The 20,394-nt window shown below is 38.0% G+C and overlaps 1 protein-coding gene across 1 annotated transcript in view; it reads right to left on the bottom strand.

Moving 5' to 3' along the window:
• PTK2B (protein tyrosine kinase 2 beta) overlaps positions 1–20,394 on the bottom strand; it is a 168,551-nt gene that overhangs the window by 11,972 nt on the left and 136,185 nt on the right. Inside the window, 13 exon segments of the mRNA XM_074288376.1 lie at positions 341–466; positions 4,354–4,419; positions 5,375–5,483; positions 5,909–6,113; positions 8,292–8,381; positions 8,580–8,680; positions 14,455–14,570; positions 15,633–15,733; positions 16,505–16,589; positions 17,037–17,134; positions 18,345–18,395; positions 18,973–19,019; positions 19,471–19,510. Of these exon segments, the coding sequence (XP_074144477.1) occupies positions 341–466; positions 4,354–4,419; positions 5,375–5,483; positions 5,909–6,113; positions 8,292–8,381; positions 8,580–8,680; positions 14,455–14,570; positions 15,633–15,733; positions 16,505–16,589; positions 17,037–17,134; positions 18,345–18,395; positions 18,973–19,019; positions 19,471–19,510 (1,235 nt within the window).

The following is a 20,394-nucleotide window of genomic DNA, read 5'->3' as shown; positions in this document are numbered from 1 at the left end:
ATGACTATTTTGAGATCAGTTCCTTGACTTACCTGGTTTTTGTTGATCACTGAACCTATGCCATTCCTTCACTTTTCATGTCACTGAGACACAAAATGATGAAAGAATGGTATCTGACTGGCCACACTAGAGGGAATGTCCCTGAGAAAAGCCGGCTTATATCCTAGATTCCACTATTCATACTAACTAGAAGGTGCTTTCAATAGGAACCTCCAGCCCACTTAGTGCTCTGGGCAATCCCTGGAGTGAAGGCTTCAGTGGGAAGTCATGGGAACCATAAAACTTCCTGTGAGTTACATCTTCATCAAAAGCCAAGTCCCAGCATGCAGATAGTTCTTACCCTCATGCTGTGACGTTTGAAGACATTGTGCCGGTGGAGAGGTGGGGTATGTAAAGAATTAACTGGTGATGGATACTCAATGGGGCTGGTGAGCGTAGGCGAGCTGGCACATAGACCCTCTGGTACCTGTTTGAGAAAGCAAGGCGGCAGGAGGCACGGGGACAAAGCAAGCAAACATAACAGTTAGCAGCAACACATATGCACACACACACATACACACAAACCAACACAAGCCAAAAGGAAACACCAGGACAATTCTCAAGAAGGACTTCATCCAGCAGAGCCAAGAAAGAACTCTTTTCTTTGACCCAGCACTTCAGAAATAGATAAAGAGCTCATTAACCTAGAAAGTGTATCCAATGTGTAACCTTTCTCACTAACTTTTTCATAGAATTGCAAAAGCAGCAGTATCTCTGTCTTTGCCTAGTCAAAGAATAGAAAAACCTAATGCTGCTGCTTTTCCTCTTCAGAGGACTCTGTACAGAGAGGTATGGATACCCTCAAAATGTTGCAGATTGAATAAGATACTGCCTATATTCTCAGCACTCCTGAGAAGTAGATTTGCTTCATTCTCCAGGTGCAGAAATCTTTATAAAAACCTGGTAAATCAAGTCTGTTCAGGTACAAAGTAAAGCTTGATTCAGGATTCCTAACACCACAAAACTAGTTTTAAAAATAATGATAATTTGTTTTAAATTTGACAAAATTTTTGTCTTGATAATTTTATTTATTTTTAAGGCATAAAATAATGGAAAGAACATTAGTTTTGGAAATGGAGAATCCAATTTCAAATCCTACTAACACTTATTAGAGCTTGAACAAAATTATTTCAATTTTTTCTGTTTTCCCATTTGAAAAATTAGAACATAACTAGATGAGCTCAGGTACAAAGTTTTGATTCTAGTATTTCCCACTGTAAATTAACAAAATGGCACTTTTGGTTTATGAATCGTTTTCTTGGAGGCACACAGGAGTGGTGGGAAGAAGGCTACATTGTGAGTTAAAGAATCTTAGGGTCAAATTCCAGCTGGGTTGCCTACTTTCTGTGCCTGTGTGGCCTTGAGCAATTTGCTTCAATTCAATGGGCATTTATTAGGAGACTACTTTGTACCCGGCACTATGCCAGTTACTGGGAAGCCATTGTTACAAAGACAAAGAAATGAAACCGTGAGTGTCCTTGAGAACCTTACATTTAAATGGGAGTAAAACAACATATTCATTTCTTTGGGCCTCAGTGAGTTTCTCCAATTATAAAATGAGGGGGTTGGATTAGAAGACCTATAAAGTCCTATCTAGTTATGAACCTAAATCAAGCTGTTGTTTTCCTAAGGGTAAGATAAACCTATCGATTTATTTCTCCACACCCCTCCCCCAACACTTAAAAAATGTGTTTTTTTCACTGTACATATACTTTTCTTTCTCTGTCACCCCTTCCCCCAAAGAAGAAAATAGAAACAAAATTCTTATAGTAAATTCTTATAGTAAATATTCTTAATATTTCTTAAGGAAAATCTTCCATTGGACACACCTAATATATAGATAGATAGATATAAATAGATATTAGATAGATATGTATATACACATATACATATACATGTGTTACATATATACATGTGTATATATGTGCACATGTTTGTGTATATATGTGAATATAAATTATACACACATATGTGTATATTCATGTATGCCAATTTGTAACTTTGTTCTTTTGAGCCAATGGGTAGATGGGTAGAGATTTGAACTTGAAGTGAGATGCCATTCTCCCTAGAAAATTGTGGGAATAGATACTGTTTCACTCAGTTATGTTTGCCAGAGCTTCTGATGTACCTAGCACCAAAAGATTTTTTCAGTTAGAGAGATAGGTTGAGAGGTGGGAAAGATCAATCACATGCCCAGGAAGATATGATTGGTATAAGACAATGTAGCAGTAAAGGTCAGAAGAGAATATGGGATTCCTCCTTTCCTACTTCACACTCTGTGCCTAACCATTCAATGCCCCTAGACTGATCAGTATGGTTATACAGTCTACAGCACCAACCAGGAAGCATCAGGGTTACTCTGAGAACAGAAAAGGATCCTCACAAGACTATTGAGTGTAGTAGAGAAAAAGGGCCCCAACTCCTTGCTTAAGATAACCTTTGTAGATTCCCCTAAGAGCTAGTGCAGTCTAACTTCAAAAAATAGAATGTTGGATCTAGAGTCAGGAAAATCCAAGTTCAAATTCTGCCTCAGAATTTTACTATCTGGGCAAGTCTTCTGAAACTTCTGTTTGCCACAGTTTCTTCATCTTTAAAATGGGAATAATAATGACACCTACTCTCAGGATCGTGATGATGATCAAAAGACAATATTTGTAAAGTGCTTTGCCAAACTTAAAATACTATATAAATGCTAGCTGTTGTTATTATCAGTTCTCTTGTGCCCAATTACTGCATTTTATTTATCTGTGAATATGTTGACTCCCTTTTAGTACATTGTAAGATCTTCAGAGACCGTTTCATTGTTGTCTCTTTATCTACCACAGTTTTGTGTAAATAATGAAGAGTTAATAAATATCTATTGATTCACTGATTGAGGAGGCCTAGGTTTGAGTCCTGTTTCCAAAACATTTTCTGTGAAAACTTGAGCATGTCTGAAAAATTCTCTAAGCCTCAGTTCCCCACATGTAAAATAGGGACAACAATTCTTACATTTTCTCAGAATTGTAACTAGGACTTCTAGCACCTGTAGTAATGACTCCAAAATGTGCCCAGTCAAGGAATATGGAAGGTACCTGAAAGTATGTTCTGAAGCAAAATCAGACAGGGAGAAATCTTAGGGAGAATCCATGTACCTCTGAACTTCATGAGTTGAGAGACTCCAGGACTCTAGCCTCCATGAGCAGAGATATTGGGGACCCTAATGTATTGCAACTGGAAAGCTCACTATAAGTGGAGGGAGTAGCATGGGAAAGTAGCTTACCACCCCATTACTTCTTATTTCAATTAATTATTTTGGTTAATTTGGTATTAATTCTAGTTGTTTCCATAAGCTAAAATACAAATGCTGTCAGTTCTTCTGAAGTCTTGATAATGTTCCGAGACAAGGTCACAGTCACCTCACCCACATCAAACCAACTCCATTTTGTAAATGACCTTCATTCTAACTCATCAGTTACAAGTTGACACTACTGATATCACAGGGCTTTGGGGAGAAAAGTGATCTATAAAGCTTAAATGATATATTCTATAGGCTAATATAGAGATAGCATGGTGAACTAGAAAGAACACTGAATCTGAATACCAACCAGGTGTCTCAGTGGATAGAATGCTGGGCTTAGAATCAGGAAATTATACATTCAAATCCTACCTCAGACTTACTAGCTATGTGACCAAGGGATAATCAATTGACCTCTCCCAGCCTCAGTTTCATTATCTGTAAAATAGAGATTGGACTCGATATTCCCTTTTCAGATTTAAATCTCTGATCCTATAATCACATATGACTTGTGTGATCTTGGATAGATTCTCAAATATCAATTTCTTCATCTTTAAAATAAAGGAACTAAACTAGATGACCTGAAAGTTCCCATCCATCTCCAAATATATGACCCAATTTTTCATCTTCGCATGCTACTAGATACTACAGGAGATGCCCGGCCATAAGAAGTAAGCTCAAATGGAAGAAGGCACTTATTTAAAGCAAGCAAACACTGCAAGAGTTCCCTGAGAGCAGAGGAGTGGATCTCCATTCTAGCTTTCTAATATGAGGCCCCAATCACCACTCAGTGGAAGAAAAGGGAGTTGGTAACTACCAGTTGTTTACTCTTAGGTTCTTGCATGACTCACAACCAAGTTCTGTCTTGGTTTCCCCATGCAAAACAAAACGGATCCGGACGTCAGCTCTTCTTATCTCACCCTAATGGGTGACTTGCTCTTGAAAGACACCAAACCAGAATTTCAGGCATGATTCATGGGTGAATGAGCCTGAGTTCTCCAGCATATTCCCTGCAGATGCAATAATGCTGTAGTTACCTGGAACTGCAGCTTGGGAGCCAGAAGGTTGGTTTGTGGAGGCAGCTTGTACTTAGGTCGACTAGGCTGAAAAGAGGAAACAGATGAGTTAGTGCCTGGCATTTTTACTGCTTCTAGAGAGGGAGAGCTGAATCACAGAGGAGGGAAGGAATCCTGGGTTCTATGTGAAAAGGGTACCTTCTACACAGGGAGGGTTTATTAACTGTCAGTAGGGATCGTTATCATTATGAAAAAATATTCACTGAATGCATATGTGCTGTGGGGATACAAAGAATTCAAAGTCATGATGCCTGCCCTCAAAAGGCTCGAGAGACAGAGCACATGTTAAAATATCATAGGGTAGGGCAGAATGTGAGCAACTAGGTGGTGCAGTGCATAAAACGCTGGGCCTGGAATGAGGAAGACTCATCTTCTTGAGTTCAAATCTGGCCACAGACATTTACTAGCTGCAAGACCCTGGGTATGTCATTCAATCCTGTTTGCCTCAGTTTCCTTATCTGTAAAATGAACTGGAGAAGAAAGTAGAAAACTATTTTAGTGCCTTTACCAAGAAACCCCTAAATGGGATCATAAAGAGTTGCTCACAACTGGAAAAGACTGAACAACAACAATTCTCCATATAAATGAAACCCCAAGCACATGGGTTTTTAAAAAAATGAACTGGACGTAAAAGATCAAGATAAAGTAGGGAGGTATGGTAGAAGAGGAGAGAATCCAACCTTTCTGATCTGTCAGAGCATCTGGTCCAATTTTTGCCTCGTAGTACAGAAGTTTAATGGTCCCCCAAGACTTGTACCTATTGATCCCTAGAAAGAAAGGGTCCCTAGCATCCTAAGGAAAGCTGATCTTATGTATTTTACTGATGTAACTGTCCCATACAGTCACCTGCTGGATATGATTGGTCCCAAATCTTCCGTGCACTTATATGAGAGGAAATAAGTGTAGACCATAGATTGAAAGGTTAAGAAAGAGAAGAGCAAAAATAGAGAGAAAGTATCAATCAAGCTAAGGCCTCACTTACCTTGGGTGGGGGTTCCTGGAAGGCTATGGGCTCCAAAATTTTGGGTGTCCGGTAGCGAATATTTCTTTCTTGTTCTTTAGCAATCTCCTTCTCCATCTGGTAAACATCACTGCCACAGGGTTGATGAGATTAAGAGAGACAAGCTATAAATCATAGATAACATGAAAGTAGCTCTCTTGCTCATCCCCCTAAAGCCAGGAAGAACTTAGGGTGAAGTGTTAGATTCCCTTCTCATTTTCACAAAGTATATCCTCAGTTAAACCACCTATGAAAATAATTGCCACTAAGAGAAACTTGTTTTCATAAAGGTAGGTTAGAACTTGTGTATAACAAAAATGCTTTATCTATCTATTTAAAACTTTATACAATCGGTGTTTATTTATTAGGAGTCTATTATAAGCAAAGAGGCTGATAGGTGGTTCAGTGGTAAAAAGACAATCTTGTCTTTTGGAGCTGTCCACCACTGCCTCCTACAGAGTCAGTCTCTTACCCTTACAAGTCCTTTGCCCAAAGCTTCCCTGGCTTCCCACTTACCTAAGGCTGCATACAAGTTCTGTGAAGCGAGGTCGGTCGCTGGGGTCATAGTCCCAGCATCGGGTCATGAGAGTATAAAGGACAGGAGGACAGAGGTCAGGTTTGGGCAACCGGTCTCCTTTCTCTAAAACTCCAATTACATCTTTGTTCTCTAGCCAGAAGAAGGGCTGCTTTCCAAAACTCAGGATCTCCCACATGCACACAGCTAGGAAGAAAAAGGGTTACAAAAAGGGAAGGGATTTAGCTACAAGAAGTAAGGTATTCCTACTTGAAGACTTCCTCAGGAGTTGCCTTGATAACTGACATAGACATCCTAGGCAGAATGCCACAAAACAAAGGGGATATGAATATAACTAGACCATAAGAAATGAAAAATATGAAGAATTTAGAGAAAGCTTGGAAGATTTGAGTGAACTGATGCAGAATAAAGTAAGAGAACAGGGAAACAATTTAGATGATAAGTCATTGCAAAAACAATTAATTTTGAATGACTTAAGAACTCTGATCAATTCAATAACCAACCATTATTCCAGAAAAGTGATGAAGAAATGTACTATATTTGCCTCTTAACAGAGTCATGATGGACTCAAAGTAGAGAATAAGACAAGTATTTTTCGACACAGACAATAATGGAATTTGTTTTGCATGACTTTACTTCAAAGCTATGTTATGCTTAAGCGGCTCAAATGCTTGTTTCTCCCCTTTTCAAGTTGGTGGTTGGGTAATGAGGAGAGAAAAAGATTTTTGACAACTGAAAATAAATTTAATTTTTAAAAATGCGCTAAGAAATGTCAAAGATGAGAATTTCAGAGGAAAGTGAGCTGAGTCAAAATGATTTACATAACAACTGTGATAATTTAAAGAAAAATAGATTTCACTCTGATCCAATCAGGACTTCTGGAGACTAATGATGCATTCCTCCCACTTTTTGGCACAGAAGTGATGGATTAGAGAGACAGAATGAAGTATGCTTTTCTGGATATTGTTAATGTATGGATTTAGTTTGCCTAATCATACTTGTTCGTTCTCTCTATTCACACAGCTGTCATCTTAGTTTAGGTCTTCATTACCTCTTGCCTAGTTCATTTTTATTGATGTTCCTGACCCAAGTTACTCCCCATCCCAGGCCATTCTTCATACAGCTGCCAAAGTGATGATTAAGTACAGATATGGCCATGTCATTCCAGTCTAGTGGTTCCCTATTGCCTTTAAGATATAATATAAATTTAAGTTACCATTAAAAATCCTTTATAACCTGGCCCAAATCTACCTTTCCATCCTTATCACACATTATTCCTCCTGCACTTTGAAATCTAGCCAAGCTTGCCTTCTCTCTGTTCTCCATACAACTTGTTATCCATCCTTTATTGCTCTGCTTTTGTACTGGCCAGCCCCATATTGTAAAATTTGTACCATCTGTCTCTTAAAATCTTTTCCTTCTTTCAAGATGAAGTTCAATTAGCCCCTTCTACATGAAGCTTCTTGTCTTCAGATCTATATGCACAAAATAAGACATAGTTTTTCTAAAATGGCCAATGTATGGACTATTTCTATTTTATCATAATTGTTTGTTACACGGATAGGAGAAGATCATCACTAGAGAAAGGTAGCAAAGTAAAGGAAAGTATTCAAAAAGCATAAGTAGAAATAGAAAAAACCCTAAAGAACAAATAAGCTTTTTAACCAATTGATTGCTTGTATTTTTTTTTCTTTTGGCGGCAACTGGGGATAAGTGATTTGTCCAGAGTCACATACTAAGAGGTGTGGAGTATCTGAGGCTGGGTTTGAACTGAGTTCCTCCTGACTCCAGAGTTGGTGCTTGATTTCTTGTTCTTTACCAACACTCTCTACTGACCTTATGTGGCAAGTCATTTGCTTTTTTAAAATCTCAATTTATTCATTTATAAAAAAGGAGGTTTGAACCAGATAATCTCTGAGGTCAAGCTTCATGATCCTTTATTGAGCTCTGAATATGGAATTGCTAAGAATAGGGGGTTAAAAGGAATGACCGTAAGGTCTCAGATCTCTTCTCTAAGGAACTTCTTTCAACTCCCTTCTCCAAAGTGACATAGTTCTATTCTACAGCTTTTCACCCATTTTGAATCCTCACAGTATTCCTAAGCCTTAACTTAGTTCCAAAATGACCTTCCATTCATAATGATTATTTCTCGGAGGAACAGCAGACACTACCCATGGTCAGTCCTTGACTTTACCTAAATCCCAGCCCTCCTGGAATTCATTAGTTGGCATGGCTAAGCAGGCAGTACAGGTTTGAGACGTGCCAGATTCATCCCTAGCATGAATCTAGGATGCCCAACTGATCACCATCAAGGAAAGAAGAGCTAAGAAATATCTTCCTGAGTTTCTCTATGCTCTTACTCACCAAACATCCAGACATCACTGGCAGTTGTGAACCGACGGAAGTTGATGGATTCAGGGGACATCCATTTAATTGGGAGGCGAGTCACAGAAGCTTTAGGGGAGATGAGTATTGAATAAGAGTTATTTTTAGAACTGGAAAGATCAGAGATGACATTTCCCATTTCCAAAGACCCTTGACTTGGATTCCTTCCCTATCCATCCATCTACTAAAACCAGGTATTGCTGATTCTGATTCTGGGTTTCATTAACAGTTCTTGAATGGCAACATAGAGATTAAGCTACTTCTCACCTTTATAATACTCTTCATCTTCAATGTACCGAGAAAGGCCAAAATCTCCAAGTTTCACACATTCAGGAGAAGCCACCAAAATGTTTCTGACTGCAATGTCCCTATAGAAAGGATGATAATGATGATGACCAGAATGATGTTAATAGTCAATATTTTCATCATATGCCCATCAAATAGAGAATGGTTGAACAAATTATGGTATATTAATGTTATTGAATATTGTTCTGTAACCAGCAGGATGATTTCAGAGATCATGGAAACAACAATACTATGTGACGATCAGTTCTAATGGACTTTGCTCTCTTCAACAATGAGATGATTCAAATCAGTTCCAATTGTTCAGTGATGGAGAGAGCCATCTACACTCAGAGAGAGAACTGTGGGAACTGAATGTGGTTTACAACATAGCATTTTTACTCTTTTTGTTATTGCTTACTTGCATTTTATTTTGCTTGTTTTTTTACTGGTTTGATTTTATTTTTCTTGTGCAGCACAATAATTGTGTAAATATGTATGAATACATTAGATTTAACATATATTTCTACCATATTTAACATATATCAGACTACTTGCCATCTAGGGGAGGGTATGGGGGAAGGGAGGGAAAATTGGAACATAAGGTTTTGCAAGGACTAATGTTGAAGTATTGTTCATGCATATGTTTTTAAAAAATAAAAAGCTTTAATAAAAAAATTGACATCATGCTTTAAGGTCTACAAAGTGTTTTACACATATTCACAACATTCTTTCTTAGTCACTATTATTATTCCCATTTTACAGATGAAGAAAGGGAAACTGAAAGGAAATATTTGAACTAAAGTTTTCCTGACTCCAGATTCAACCCCCTATTCATAATAGAAAAAAACTTCTTGGGATGGCATAAATGGAAATGAATTCTAGTCAGACTCTCTGGTTTGTGCTTCACATGTCACAGAAGGATCCAATAGCCAATTATTTCACTCCAAGGAAATATAGTCCCAGGACTTTGATGTCTGGCTCCAATGCTGCTTCAGCATTTTATTTCCATCACCAATGAATGTAAATCACATTTCTCTCTCCCAGGTTATCTTCTCTCTATTTAGTATGTATCATCTATGTACCTTCATATATATATATATATATATATATATATATATATATATATATATATATATATATATATATGTCCTCCATTGCAATATTAATATGCAAATCAGTAAGCATTTATTAAGTGCTAACTGTATAGAAAGTGCTGTGTTAAACAGATGGAATACAAAGAAAGACACAGGGTTCCTCCCCCAGAAGAGGAACATTTTAATGGGAGAAACAACGTCCAAATAATTTTGTGCATACATAACAGGACTGGCTCCAAATGCCTTTGATAGGTAGTGTCTTTTTATCTGGAGGAGGCTGAGAGAATTACTTCTACGAGAATTAAATGATATATGAGAAAAGCTTTAGAGAAATACTGGAGCATTTATAAGAATTCTGTAACTTGTTCTATTAACAACTAGTTTGTCAGAACTGGAGAAGCCTTCAAAAAGTATTTGAAATTTTAACCATTTTCTTCGACTAATTTTTATCTTGTTGTATCTCTCCTATTGGCTATATTCTTTTTGCTACTAGTATTCAATTAGATACAGTGCTACAAAGATAAAGTCATTAGGTTCTTTCCTCACAGAGGCCAACATATGATCCATTAATATAAGGTGAATTCCTTCCCTGCCTTAGTATGTGATATTTCTTTTTTATTGATGTGGTGTAACCCTTAGGGATGATTTAGTAATAACCCCAAGGATACCTGGCTTTGGGAAAGATGTAATTAGGAATGATATATTTTCCCTTAGGCTTTCTTGCCTTAGTTTACCTTGTCAGGCTAATATGCTAAGTTTAAAAGATTGTTGATTGTCAGAAAACAGCCTACTGGACAGTGATAATGGGATGCTTGAAGCTAATGAGCATCAATAATCGAGGTGCCTAAAGTTAATGTAGATGTAATACATAATTAGATATCTGCCTTCAACTTGATCTAGTGATGTTTCAGTTCTAAAGATATTTCTGGAAGGTTCCCCCCATGAATTCTATCCAGGGAACTATGGGTAGGTCACCTGTGCACAAAGTAAAATCCTGACTACTCTTCAACTCCATTTCTAAGCCTTAAAGTCAGCATATCAGTGACACGAAGCATTTGGTTTCTCTTTTTTCCCTCTATATATTTACTGCTTTACTATCTCTTTTGGAATTTAGTCTGCTTTAGTTGGCATTACAATTATGACAACTTTTGCCCCTTGATTTGGAAATTGGTCTAAGCTTTTTGAGATGCCGCACAACAGTGGTCTGGAACCCCTTGCACCTTAGTAGATTGGGGTTGCCTTAAACCCCAACATTATAATTTTCCAAAGATCTGGAAAATGAGTCCTGACTTAAGTATAGGAAATCAGGAGTCTGAGGTTCTAAGAATCATAATTTGTGCCAGATTTAGCAATCAACTCAGCATTGCTGCCCTAAGGAGCAAGAACATTTGGGGTCCAGATCGGTGGTAACTGAGACAAGAATTCATCCCCATTTAGACATAACCTGTGTGGGACCAGTGTTATGTGGAAACTTCACTAAGTCTCAGCTCACTCTCCCCAGACACAGAGGTAGTATAAAAGAAAATATGTCCTGAGGTATTGGGGAAAAAATGTTTGATTTTTGTCATTTTAATATCTTCAAAATAAACATTCCTTTCTAAATGCCAATTGATGTTAAAAGGATAAATTCAATTTGAGCACCTAATCAGGGAGGGACATGATGAATAGAGGAATTTGAATTGATAGTATTAGCTCTTTGAGGTACCTCTAGAATCCTGAAAATGAGGATCTGAGACAGGAAGCCCAGAAAGTACTTGCTACATATATAAAATTCAGATAGTATAAAAGGAAAGTAATTTCAAAATGTAAGTTCCCTAAAGACAGGAGTTTTTTTTTTTTAATTTTATTTTTGATCAGTTTCCTCAATACTGACACATAACAACCTGGTCCTAATTAATGTGAATAGTGAATCCCCTGAAGTGGTCACATGTGTTCAAATATGCAACATTTTAAGCTAAATTATGTAAAACATGATAATTGGTTTCAAATCAATGGGAAAATGCAGTGTGGTTTCAAATTCAAATATATGCAACCACTTCACAGGATTCACATTATTCACACTAATTGATATCTAACTGTTGTAAGGTACTTGATGAACATTGATCATTGATTGATTTTATTTTTAGAGAATCCAAGCTTTCATGGTTTTATTATATTTCTTAGAGCTAGAGTATTCAGGAAGGCAAAGAAAGAAATAGTTCCACACCAATCTGGTAGACTACTATAAGCTGGAAGAAAATCATCTTAAGAAAAGATGGTTTCTGTAGGGAACTCCAAAAGGGAGAGATGGGAAGATAAGGATGCAGATAGGAACTAAGGAAAGTTATTTCCCTCAATGCTTCCAAGATCTGTGGTTTCCTAGGTGTGAAAACTCCCTTTACTAGTGCAGATCACAACTTTAGTAGATGGTCACCATAAAATGAAGTGGCCAAACAAACAAAAAATTTATCTGGCAAACCATCTCCTAATGATGAGCCTCCCCTAATTTAGTTGGCTGGTTCTTGAATGATGAACATATAGTCAATCCATCATTGTCCCCTTTATAGAAGTTTCTCCTTTTGATCTGACCTGGCAGTGCCCCTTCTCCACCAACACAGTCTTTAGGAGCCCAGGGTCACCTCCCTGGCATGATAGACATCTATGAAAGACTTCAGCAAACCAGGATAAATGTTATCTATTCTTGGGACTTGATTCAATGGAGGACATGGGGACTCTAAGCTAGGAGTTAAAAGGTTCCTTTTCCCCAACCTACTAATTCCAGGCCTTCCCGAATGAATTATGAGAACTGATAGCCAAGATAGAGAAAGCAGATCTGGACAAGGGTAAGAGACCATCTCTAACAAATTCTTAATCAAACAAAAGATGAAGATAATTGCAAAAGATTATATTGATCATTTTGGTAGCATGAAGTTAAAAAAAACCTTTTGCACCATCAAAATTAAGGCATTTAGGATAAGAAGAGAAATAGTTAACTTTCTTTGTGAATTCTTCAAATAAGGTTTGGTATCTAAGATATAAAGAGAGCAGAAATATATATGACCAAAAGCCAATCCCCAATAGAGAAATGATCAAAGGATCTGAACATTTTTGCAAACTATTAATAACCTTATAAAAGAATATTCCAGATTACTAATAATAAGAGAACTGTACATCAAAGGAACCTTGAGGTTTCACCTCATATTCAGCAAATTTTTAAAGAAAGCAAAAGATACAATAGTCAATATTAGAAGAGTTGTAGAAAACCAGATGACTGTTGGTGGAGCTATGAATTAATATAACTATTCTGAAAAACAATTTGAAATTATGCATATAAAGTAAGTAAAATGTACATTTTACTTATATGACTGACTCAGAGAATCTTCTTTGAGGCATATATTTCAAAAAGATCATTGAAAAAAAAAAGAAAAGCTTCATATACATCAAAATAAATTTAACAACACTCTTTGTGGTAGCAAAGAATTATAAATGAAGAAGATGCTCATTAGCTGGGGAATAGCTTAACATATTATGATATATGAACGTAATAGAATATTACTGTGGTATAATATAAATGGAAAGGGCATCAACCACAAACAAAAATGAAAGTTGCAAAATTACAGTGAGCAATTTTGGCTCCAAAAAAGAGATATGGGAAAACATCTCTTCTACTGACTCCATTACACTCTTTTGCAGAGATCCATGAGTGTAAAGCATTGAATATGTTTATAGTATTTTTTGATATATTGATTGATTTTGGTGATTTTTTCTTGTTACTTGTTTTTCTTTTGTTTTCTTTAAAAATATTATTTGTAATATGGAATCGCCCTCTTGGAACAAGGGGAAAAATTCAAAAGATATCAATAAAAATGTATTGTTTTCTTTCTTTTACTTGATTTCTTTGGACAACATGGCTATATGGAATTATGTCTTGCACAACTTTAAATCATTGGCATTGTATTATTTTCTCAATAGGTGAGGAAAGACTGGAGAAAAGAAGAAAATTTTGAACTGAAAATGATTTTATTAAAATAGAATTTTTAAAAAAAATCTCTTTTTAAGAGATGGCCCTCTGAGATTTGAGAAGAGAAGGATACAGGCAGATATTTAGTTGATATAAAAATGAAAGATATCAATAAAAAATTTTTTCTAAAAAGAATATATCACAAATCAAAAGTAAATGTAATAAAATTATAAAGATTAAGTGAAATTCACATGGGGATATATGCAAAGATACTTCCAACCTCTGTGGAGGTATTATATATTGCACATGATTGGATTTTCTCAATTTATCAATCATTTATGCTGATTTTTTTCTCTCTCAAAAAATACTATTTGTCATAGGAATAGGGAGGGGGAGGAATATATAATGTGCTGTAATGATGTAGGAAATAAAAAATATCAATTTTTTTAAAAAGTATCTTTAAAAAAGAAAAATATCTCCCCAAATTAAAGGATGGTCCTCATCATAATCCTGCTCCAACTCAAACCTCCTGGAGAGTGGGCTATGACAGACTTTCTCCCTGATCCACTAAGATTCCCTAGCTTTGAATCAACATGATGAAGTGGGAAGAATCCATGTTTTAGAGTTAAAGGACCTTGATTAAAGACCAAGCTCTCAGGCTTACTATTGGGTGGTGACACTGGATAAATCACTTCACTTCCCCTCCATCTTTAAAATGAAAGGGTTGGACTAAATGACCAGATGAGCCTTCCAGATATAGACGAATCTCTGGACCTCTAGATTCTACTATACTCTTTGTTGTCATTCCTCTCTCTCCACCTACCTGTGGACACAGCTGATACTCTCCAGGTAAGCCATAGCCTTGCATATCTGCAGCGAATATAAGATGAGGGTGAGCACCGTTAGGGAATTCTTATTGTGCTCCAGGTAGTGTCCAAGCTGTAAGAAAAAGGGAAAACAAGCTATCAGAAAAAGGGGCTGGGACTCCTTTTCTAGATACAAAAGAGATACAAAGGGAGATACAAAGGCAAAAATGAAATAACTCCTGTCTTCACATTCTGCTGGGGAGAAACAACATATACACACACACACACACAGTAAATACAAAGTATAGACAAAATAAATACAAAGTAATTATGGGGCAGAGGGGAGGGATAGTAACTGAAAGGATCAGGAAATAGCTCTTGTAGGATGTAACTGATATATAATCAAAGGATCATAGACCTGTGAGCTAGAAGCAACCTCAGAGGTCATGGAATCCAACTCTCTTTGGAGAAAAGGAGTTAAGTGGCTTACCCAGGGTCACAGAGCTAGTAGGTATCTGAGATAGTTTTCTTTGATTCAAAATCCCATGGCCTAAGACTCCATACTGCCTCTCAACAGTATATGTTACCTTCTGCTGAAACTTAAAAGGAGCTAGAGTTTCCAAGTTGAAGAGATGATGAGAAAGGATATGGGGTCTGAGAGGTTGGGTAGAGAGTATCACGTACAGTCAGGGAAAGTAGAATATGTGAATGGGAGTAATAGGTCATTTGCCTAGAAAAATAAACTGAAGCTATATTGTGGAGGGCTTCAAATGTCAACTAGATGGGTTTATATTTTATACCAGAGATATTTGGGAGTCACTGAAGCTTCTTGCGTAAGGGAATCATATAGACAAACATAATCTATGAACTTAGTGGCTCTATGGAGGGTAAATTAGAAAGTGGAGAGACTCAAGGCAGTGACACTAACCGGGAGGACGCTGCAATAGTCCAAGTGACTATTGAAGTCCTATGTGATTATCTAAGGATATTTTTCCGATAGCACCTGTGAATCTAGTCACCTGGTTTCTCCTACTTAAAAAAAAAGAAGGCACAATGCTGAGTTTCAGAGCCTAGCTCTATAAAATACTTCATTCCTAAAAGGCCAGGTCAGTCCTTGTTCATTTGTAAAAACAGATTACCAAGGAGTTGATTTGCCTCTACAGAAGCTTCTTTCCTCCCCCTTCTCTGTGCTCACCTCTCCATATGGATACAGCTCCATGATAATCCATGTGGGCTCCTCTTCAATGATACCGATCAGCTTTACAATATGGGGATGATCCAAGTTCTTCATTAACACTGCAAGGTGGGACAGACAGGAGAGAACAGGGTCACAGAAAGTTGAGAACATAAATAGAAAGAAAAAAAATTTTAAAAATATTGAGTAATTATAATAAACAAATTTAAGCAATAAAAGATTATCTCCTTTCCTGCTCTATGGAGATGGAAGACTATAGAATACTGCATAAATTGTCCAAATCATAAGTTGATGTGTTCATTAGTTTTACTATACTACTCTTTCTCCCTGTCTCCACATATTCCTGTCTTTTTTATTCCTTTTTATAAGGGATGAATCTCTGGGTGGGAAAGAAAGGATGGGATATATTAGGAACTAAAAGTAATATTAAAACAAAAGATATAAATACAAGTTGAAAAAATCCATCTGAAAGACTATATCCTGCCCTAAATTAGGAGAATAGTAGAGAAGACTGAAGGGAGATTCAGGTAAAAGGGACTAATCTTCCTTTATTTCCCAAAATTCCCTGCTTGGGCCTCATCAGCAATCCCTTCCCACTCCTTCTGCCCCTACTGCTTCCTCTTCCTTCTCCTCTTGGCCTTCCCATCTCTGAGTTCACATTCCAACTTAGAGGATTAGAGATAGGATTTTCCTCTTTCAGCCAACATCTGCTTGCCTCTCTCAGTCAAGATCATCGTCATGGGAGACAGGGTGGTTTAATGGAAAGCACTCCAGAATCCTAAGACCTCAATCTGTGTTCCACTTCTGTAGCTTACCACCTGAACAACAAGTCTAGAGCCATGACACTATCATCTATAGGGTAGTTGACTTACCTGCTTCACTCATGAACTTCTCTTTATTTTCAAAACTGCAGTCCTTCTTACAGGTTTTCACAGCCACATTGATACGCTCTCCTTTCTGCAACCAGAGATGTGATCAGAGTCTCTTGGTCCAGTTGTAGTCAAGGGAAAGTTTCTCTGGCCGCCCCCTTCCTATGGCATGATCCTCCTGATTCACTGGCTCTCCCATAATTAGCTACGCATTGCTAATATCCAGAAAAAGCTCTGGCTTTTCAGTCCTGGTCTTTCTCAATTTAATAAACTATGTCTTAGCTATACCTCTTTTCCTGACTAGTATCACCTCACTTCTGGAAACTTCCTCTCTCACTTTGGGATCTCCTATAGGAGAAAAATTCTTTTTCTCATCACCCCCACTATCCCAAACATTCCAGGGTTATTTATTGTACCAAATAGGCACAAATTCAAGCCCCTTATGACTTATTAATGTTTCCCCTTACACGGTAATGGCTTGGGCCCCAGACTGTGTGGTTAAGGAAATGAGAGGATTAGAGCAACTGGTACTTACGTGGTTCTGGTAGACACCTTCATACACCTCCCCAAAGAAGCCTTCCCCCAGGATGCGGCCCAGAACCACATCCTCCCGTGCAACACCATACTGAAGACCTGAAGACAGAAGAAAACCATGAGTCCCAAAGAGGGGTAAATGCACGACAGTGGTTCTTCTCAGTAACCTGACTATTCATGAGAAAATAAAGTACTAGAAATAGAAATATAGAGTTTGCAGGGACCTTAGTAGCCATAGACCAGCACTTGCATCTCACGGATGAGGGACATGATCCCCAGAGTGGCTAAATGATTTGTCCAGAATCATACAGTATCTGAGTTGGGATTTGAATCCAGGTCTTCTGAATTCCAAATCTAGCTCCCTCTTATGCACAGTGGCAGTTTCCTGAAGGCTCCAGGCTTCCTTAGTCACCCAGCCACAGTATCCCTGACCAGAACCTAGGAGTCTAAGCATGGAAGCACTGGGGTGAGGGTTGGAGGAAGGACAATAATTTGGAAAATGCAATGAATTCTGGACACTTAAAGCCACCTAGTATATTCACTGAATGATTATATGCCCTTGAACAAGTAATTTTATCTCTCTGGCCTTCAGGGTTTTTTGTTTGTTTGTTTTTGTTTTGTTTTTGTTTTTGTTTTTTGTCTAGAAAATGAGAAAATTGAACTAAATGGCCTCTAATAGGCTCAGAGATTGAAAGCTAGAAGGGAGTTCAGAAACAGTTTAGTCCAGCCTCCTTAGCTTAGAAAAGAGGAAACTGAGATTCAGAAAGGTTGTGGCTTAATGCAAGGTCACACAGTGGGTATTACAGGTGGAATTTGAACCCCTATCCTTTGATCACAAAGCCAGTATCTTTCCATTGTTCCATTTTATCTGCCTCAGATCTCTTCAGCTCTGAGTTTCTATATATCTGGACTTCCCTGTTTTCTCAGTTCTAAAAGAATTTCCCCTTGGAAGGGTTGGAATATATGATCTACTTCTATAATATCCCTTCAATAGAACCCAAGAGAATGTCACGTTTGATACATGATGAATGAATAAATACTAACATTAATGTCATTCAAGTTAATAATGATTCAATTGGGATGCCTCAATTTGTTGGTGTTAAATATGGGAAAGAAGGAAGGAGAGTTCCTTTCATGACACTCCAATCACTTTGTCTCATTGCCCAAGGCCTAGACACTGAATGTGGCTTTCAGCATTCATTCAGCAAATATTTATTAAGCACCTACTAAGCACCCAATACTGTGCTATACAATGAGGATTTTTGTGGGGGGAAGCAGAGAAAAACTTGCAATTTTGCTCAGAACCTACCTCCGGATCTCCGCAGGGTGTCGTCAGGAATTTCTGCATAAATGTCTGATTCTAGAATGACAAAAAGAAGGCCCATCCCATTATTAAGAGGTCCCCAAACATGAAACCAGGAATCCATTGGGTGGCTCCACTATTCCCTACAGCTCAGGAATAATGAGTCATATCCCTATATTTTTGCAGGATCAGGTACCCTTCTACATGGTAATTCTCTCCATTATCTAACAATTGAGCAGGCAGGCGGTTTTGAGAGGAGAATGAAAGTGGTGGGTATGGGTAGAAAAATAGGGACAATGTTGCTCCTTAGATCTTTTGCCTACCTGGGTCTGAATCTTTCCAGCATTCCCTGCCTACTACCCTCAGAACTGGCCCCTAAAGTGGGAGTGGAAGGTGGAAGGATGCCCTTGCCTTCTGTCTCTTCCTTAGCCTCAGGCAGGTACTAAAAGCTCAGTGAGAAAATGAAGGCAACCCTTTGGATTAACCTTTAGTAACTGGAATCATGGTTGCTGGGGGCAGAGCCAACACTGTTTTGAAGCTGCCTTTCTTTCTTTTCTGAGGGAGTCCCTGGAACAGTTTTGAAAGAGACAGGGCAGGGAGATAAGAGATAGGGTGATTAATATATGTAGCTTACCAATGCTGCAGCTTTCTGAGAACTGGGATCTCCTTTCTCCAAAGTGTCTGTAGAAGGAGAAGCATCAAGAGAGCCAAAATTAGAAATTAGTCTGTGGTTAGGACTTTGGAGAAGACCCCACCAGTCCATGACAACCCCCTCCTCCATAGCCTTGTTTCCTTTTCAGATGATTTGACCCATAATCCACTCTGTGATAGGCATCCCCCCCCTTCAACAGTAAACCATGGCTATTTCTAATATGGAAAATGGTCACCTTTCTATCTTTCCTCAATCCCCAGTAATGTTCTCAGTTACCACTGCCAGGTATGGTGATGTAAAGACAAACTACCCTGTAAAATGACCCAGTCAACAATTAAGCCATGGGAACTTCTTAGTAAGAAATGAATGACATAGGATCTAGACCAGCAAATCTGTATAGGATGATGTCTCTATTTGTCCTTCCTTCTTTTACACAGGATCCACCCCAGGTGCCACTCAGAACTGTCCCACTCTACTCACAGGGTAGGGATCTGAGGCAGGCTGTTCCGCTTCTCACCATCTGAAAGAGAAAAGGAAGTAAAACTGGGGAAAGAAAGAATCTGGATACTCAATGGTCATTTGTTACTCCTAGAGCTTTCTTCTGTTAGCTGGATTGATTCATATTCTGACTCTCATGTAGTCTTTTGGTCACAGAGTAGAGATTGGATGTTGAGGTTGGAGAAGGTGATCCAATCCATTATTGGGATCACAGAGTTAGATTTGGGAGAGACCTCAGTGGCCATCTAGGCTAAGCTCACTTGGTGGTTAAGGAATTGAGACTGAGACAGGACAAGTGAGTTTTCCAAGATCACACAAGTATTAAGTAAAAGAGCTGGGATTTCAAACTCAAGTCCTCTGGCTCCAAATAAAACTCTCTCCTCACTCTTTATCATTCAGGTCTTGCATTCACTGTAATTTAATAAGTATCTATTGAATATTTATTATATATACTTAGCATCATGCTAAATGATAGGATTATAAAATAAGTTCTGCCCCTCAATGGAGCTTATGTTTTATTGGAAGAAACAACACATATTACCAAAATATCAGCAGAATAAATACAAAGTAGTTTTGGGAGAGTTGGGACTAGCAAATTTAGAAAAGATCTCTTGTAAGAAATGGCATCTGAGCAGACTCTTGAAGGGAATAGTAGAAGTGAGAAGAGAAAGCATTCCAGGAATGGGGGACAGGGAGGAAGGAACCAAAAAGAAGAAGAAATTGGATTAAATAAGCCCATGAGCTCCAGCTCTCCAGTTCTGAGCCTATGCTTCCATAAGGCTTCTCTTCCTGTTGTCCCATTAGCTTCCTGCAGGCCTGGCCTTGGGGATGTATCAGTTCCATTCCTACCCCTATTCCAATTGCTGTGTGTGTGTGTGTGTGTGTGTGTGTGTGTGTGTGTGTGTG

Source organism: Sminthopsis crassicaudata, chromosome 2 (genome assembly GCF_048593235.1).
Source record: "Sminthopsis crassicaudata isolate SCR6 chromosome 2, ASM4859323v1, whole genome shotgun sequence".
Taxonomy (NCBI): Eukaryota; Metazoa; Chordata; class Mammalia; order Dasyuromorphia; family Dasyuridae; genus Sminthopsis; species Sminthopsis crassicaudata.
The sequence above is the reverse complement of the archived record's forward strand: the minus strand, read 5'-3'. Positions and strand labels throughout refer to the sequence as shown.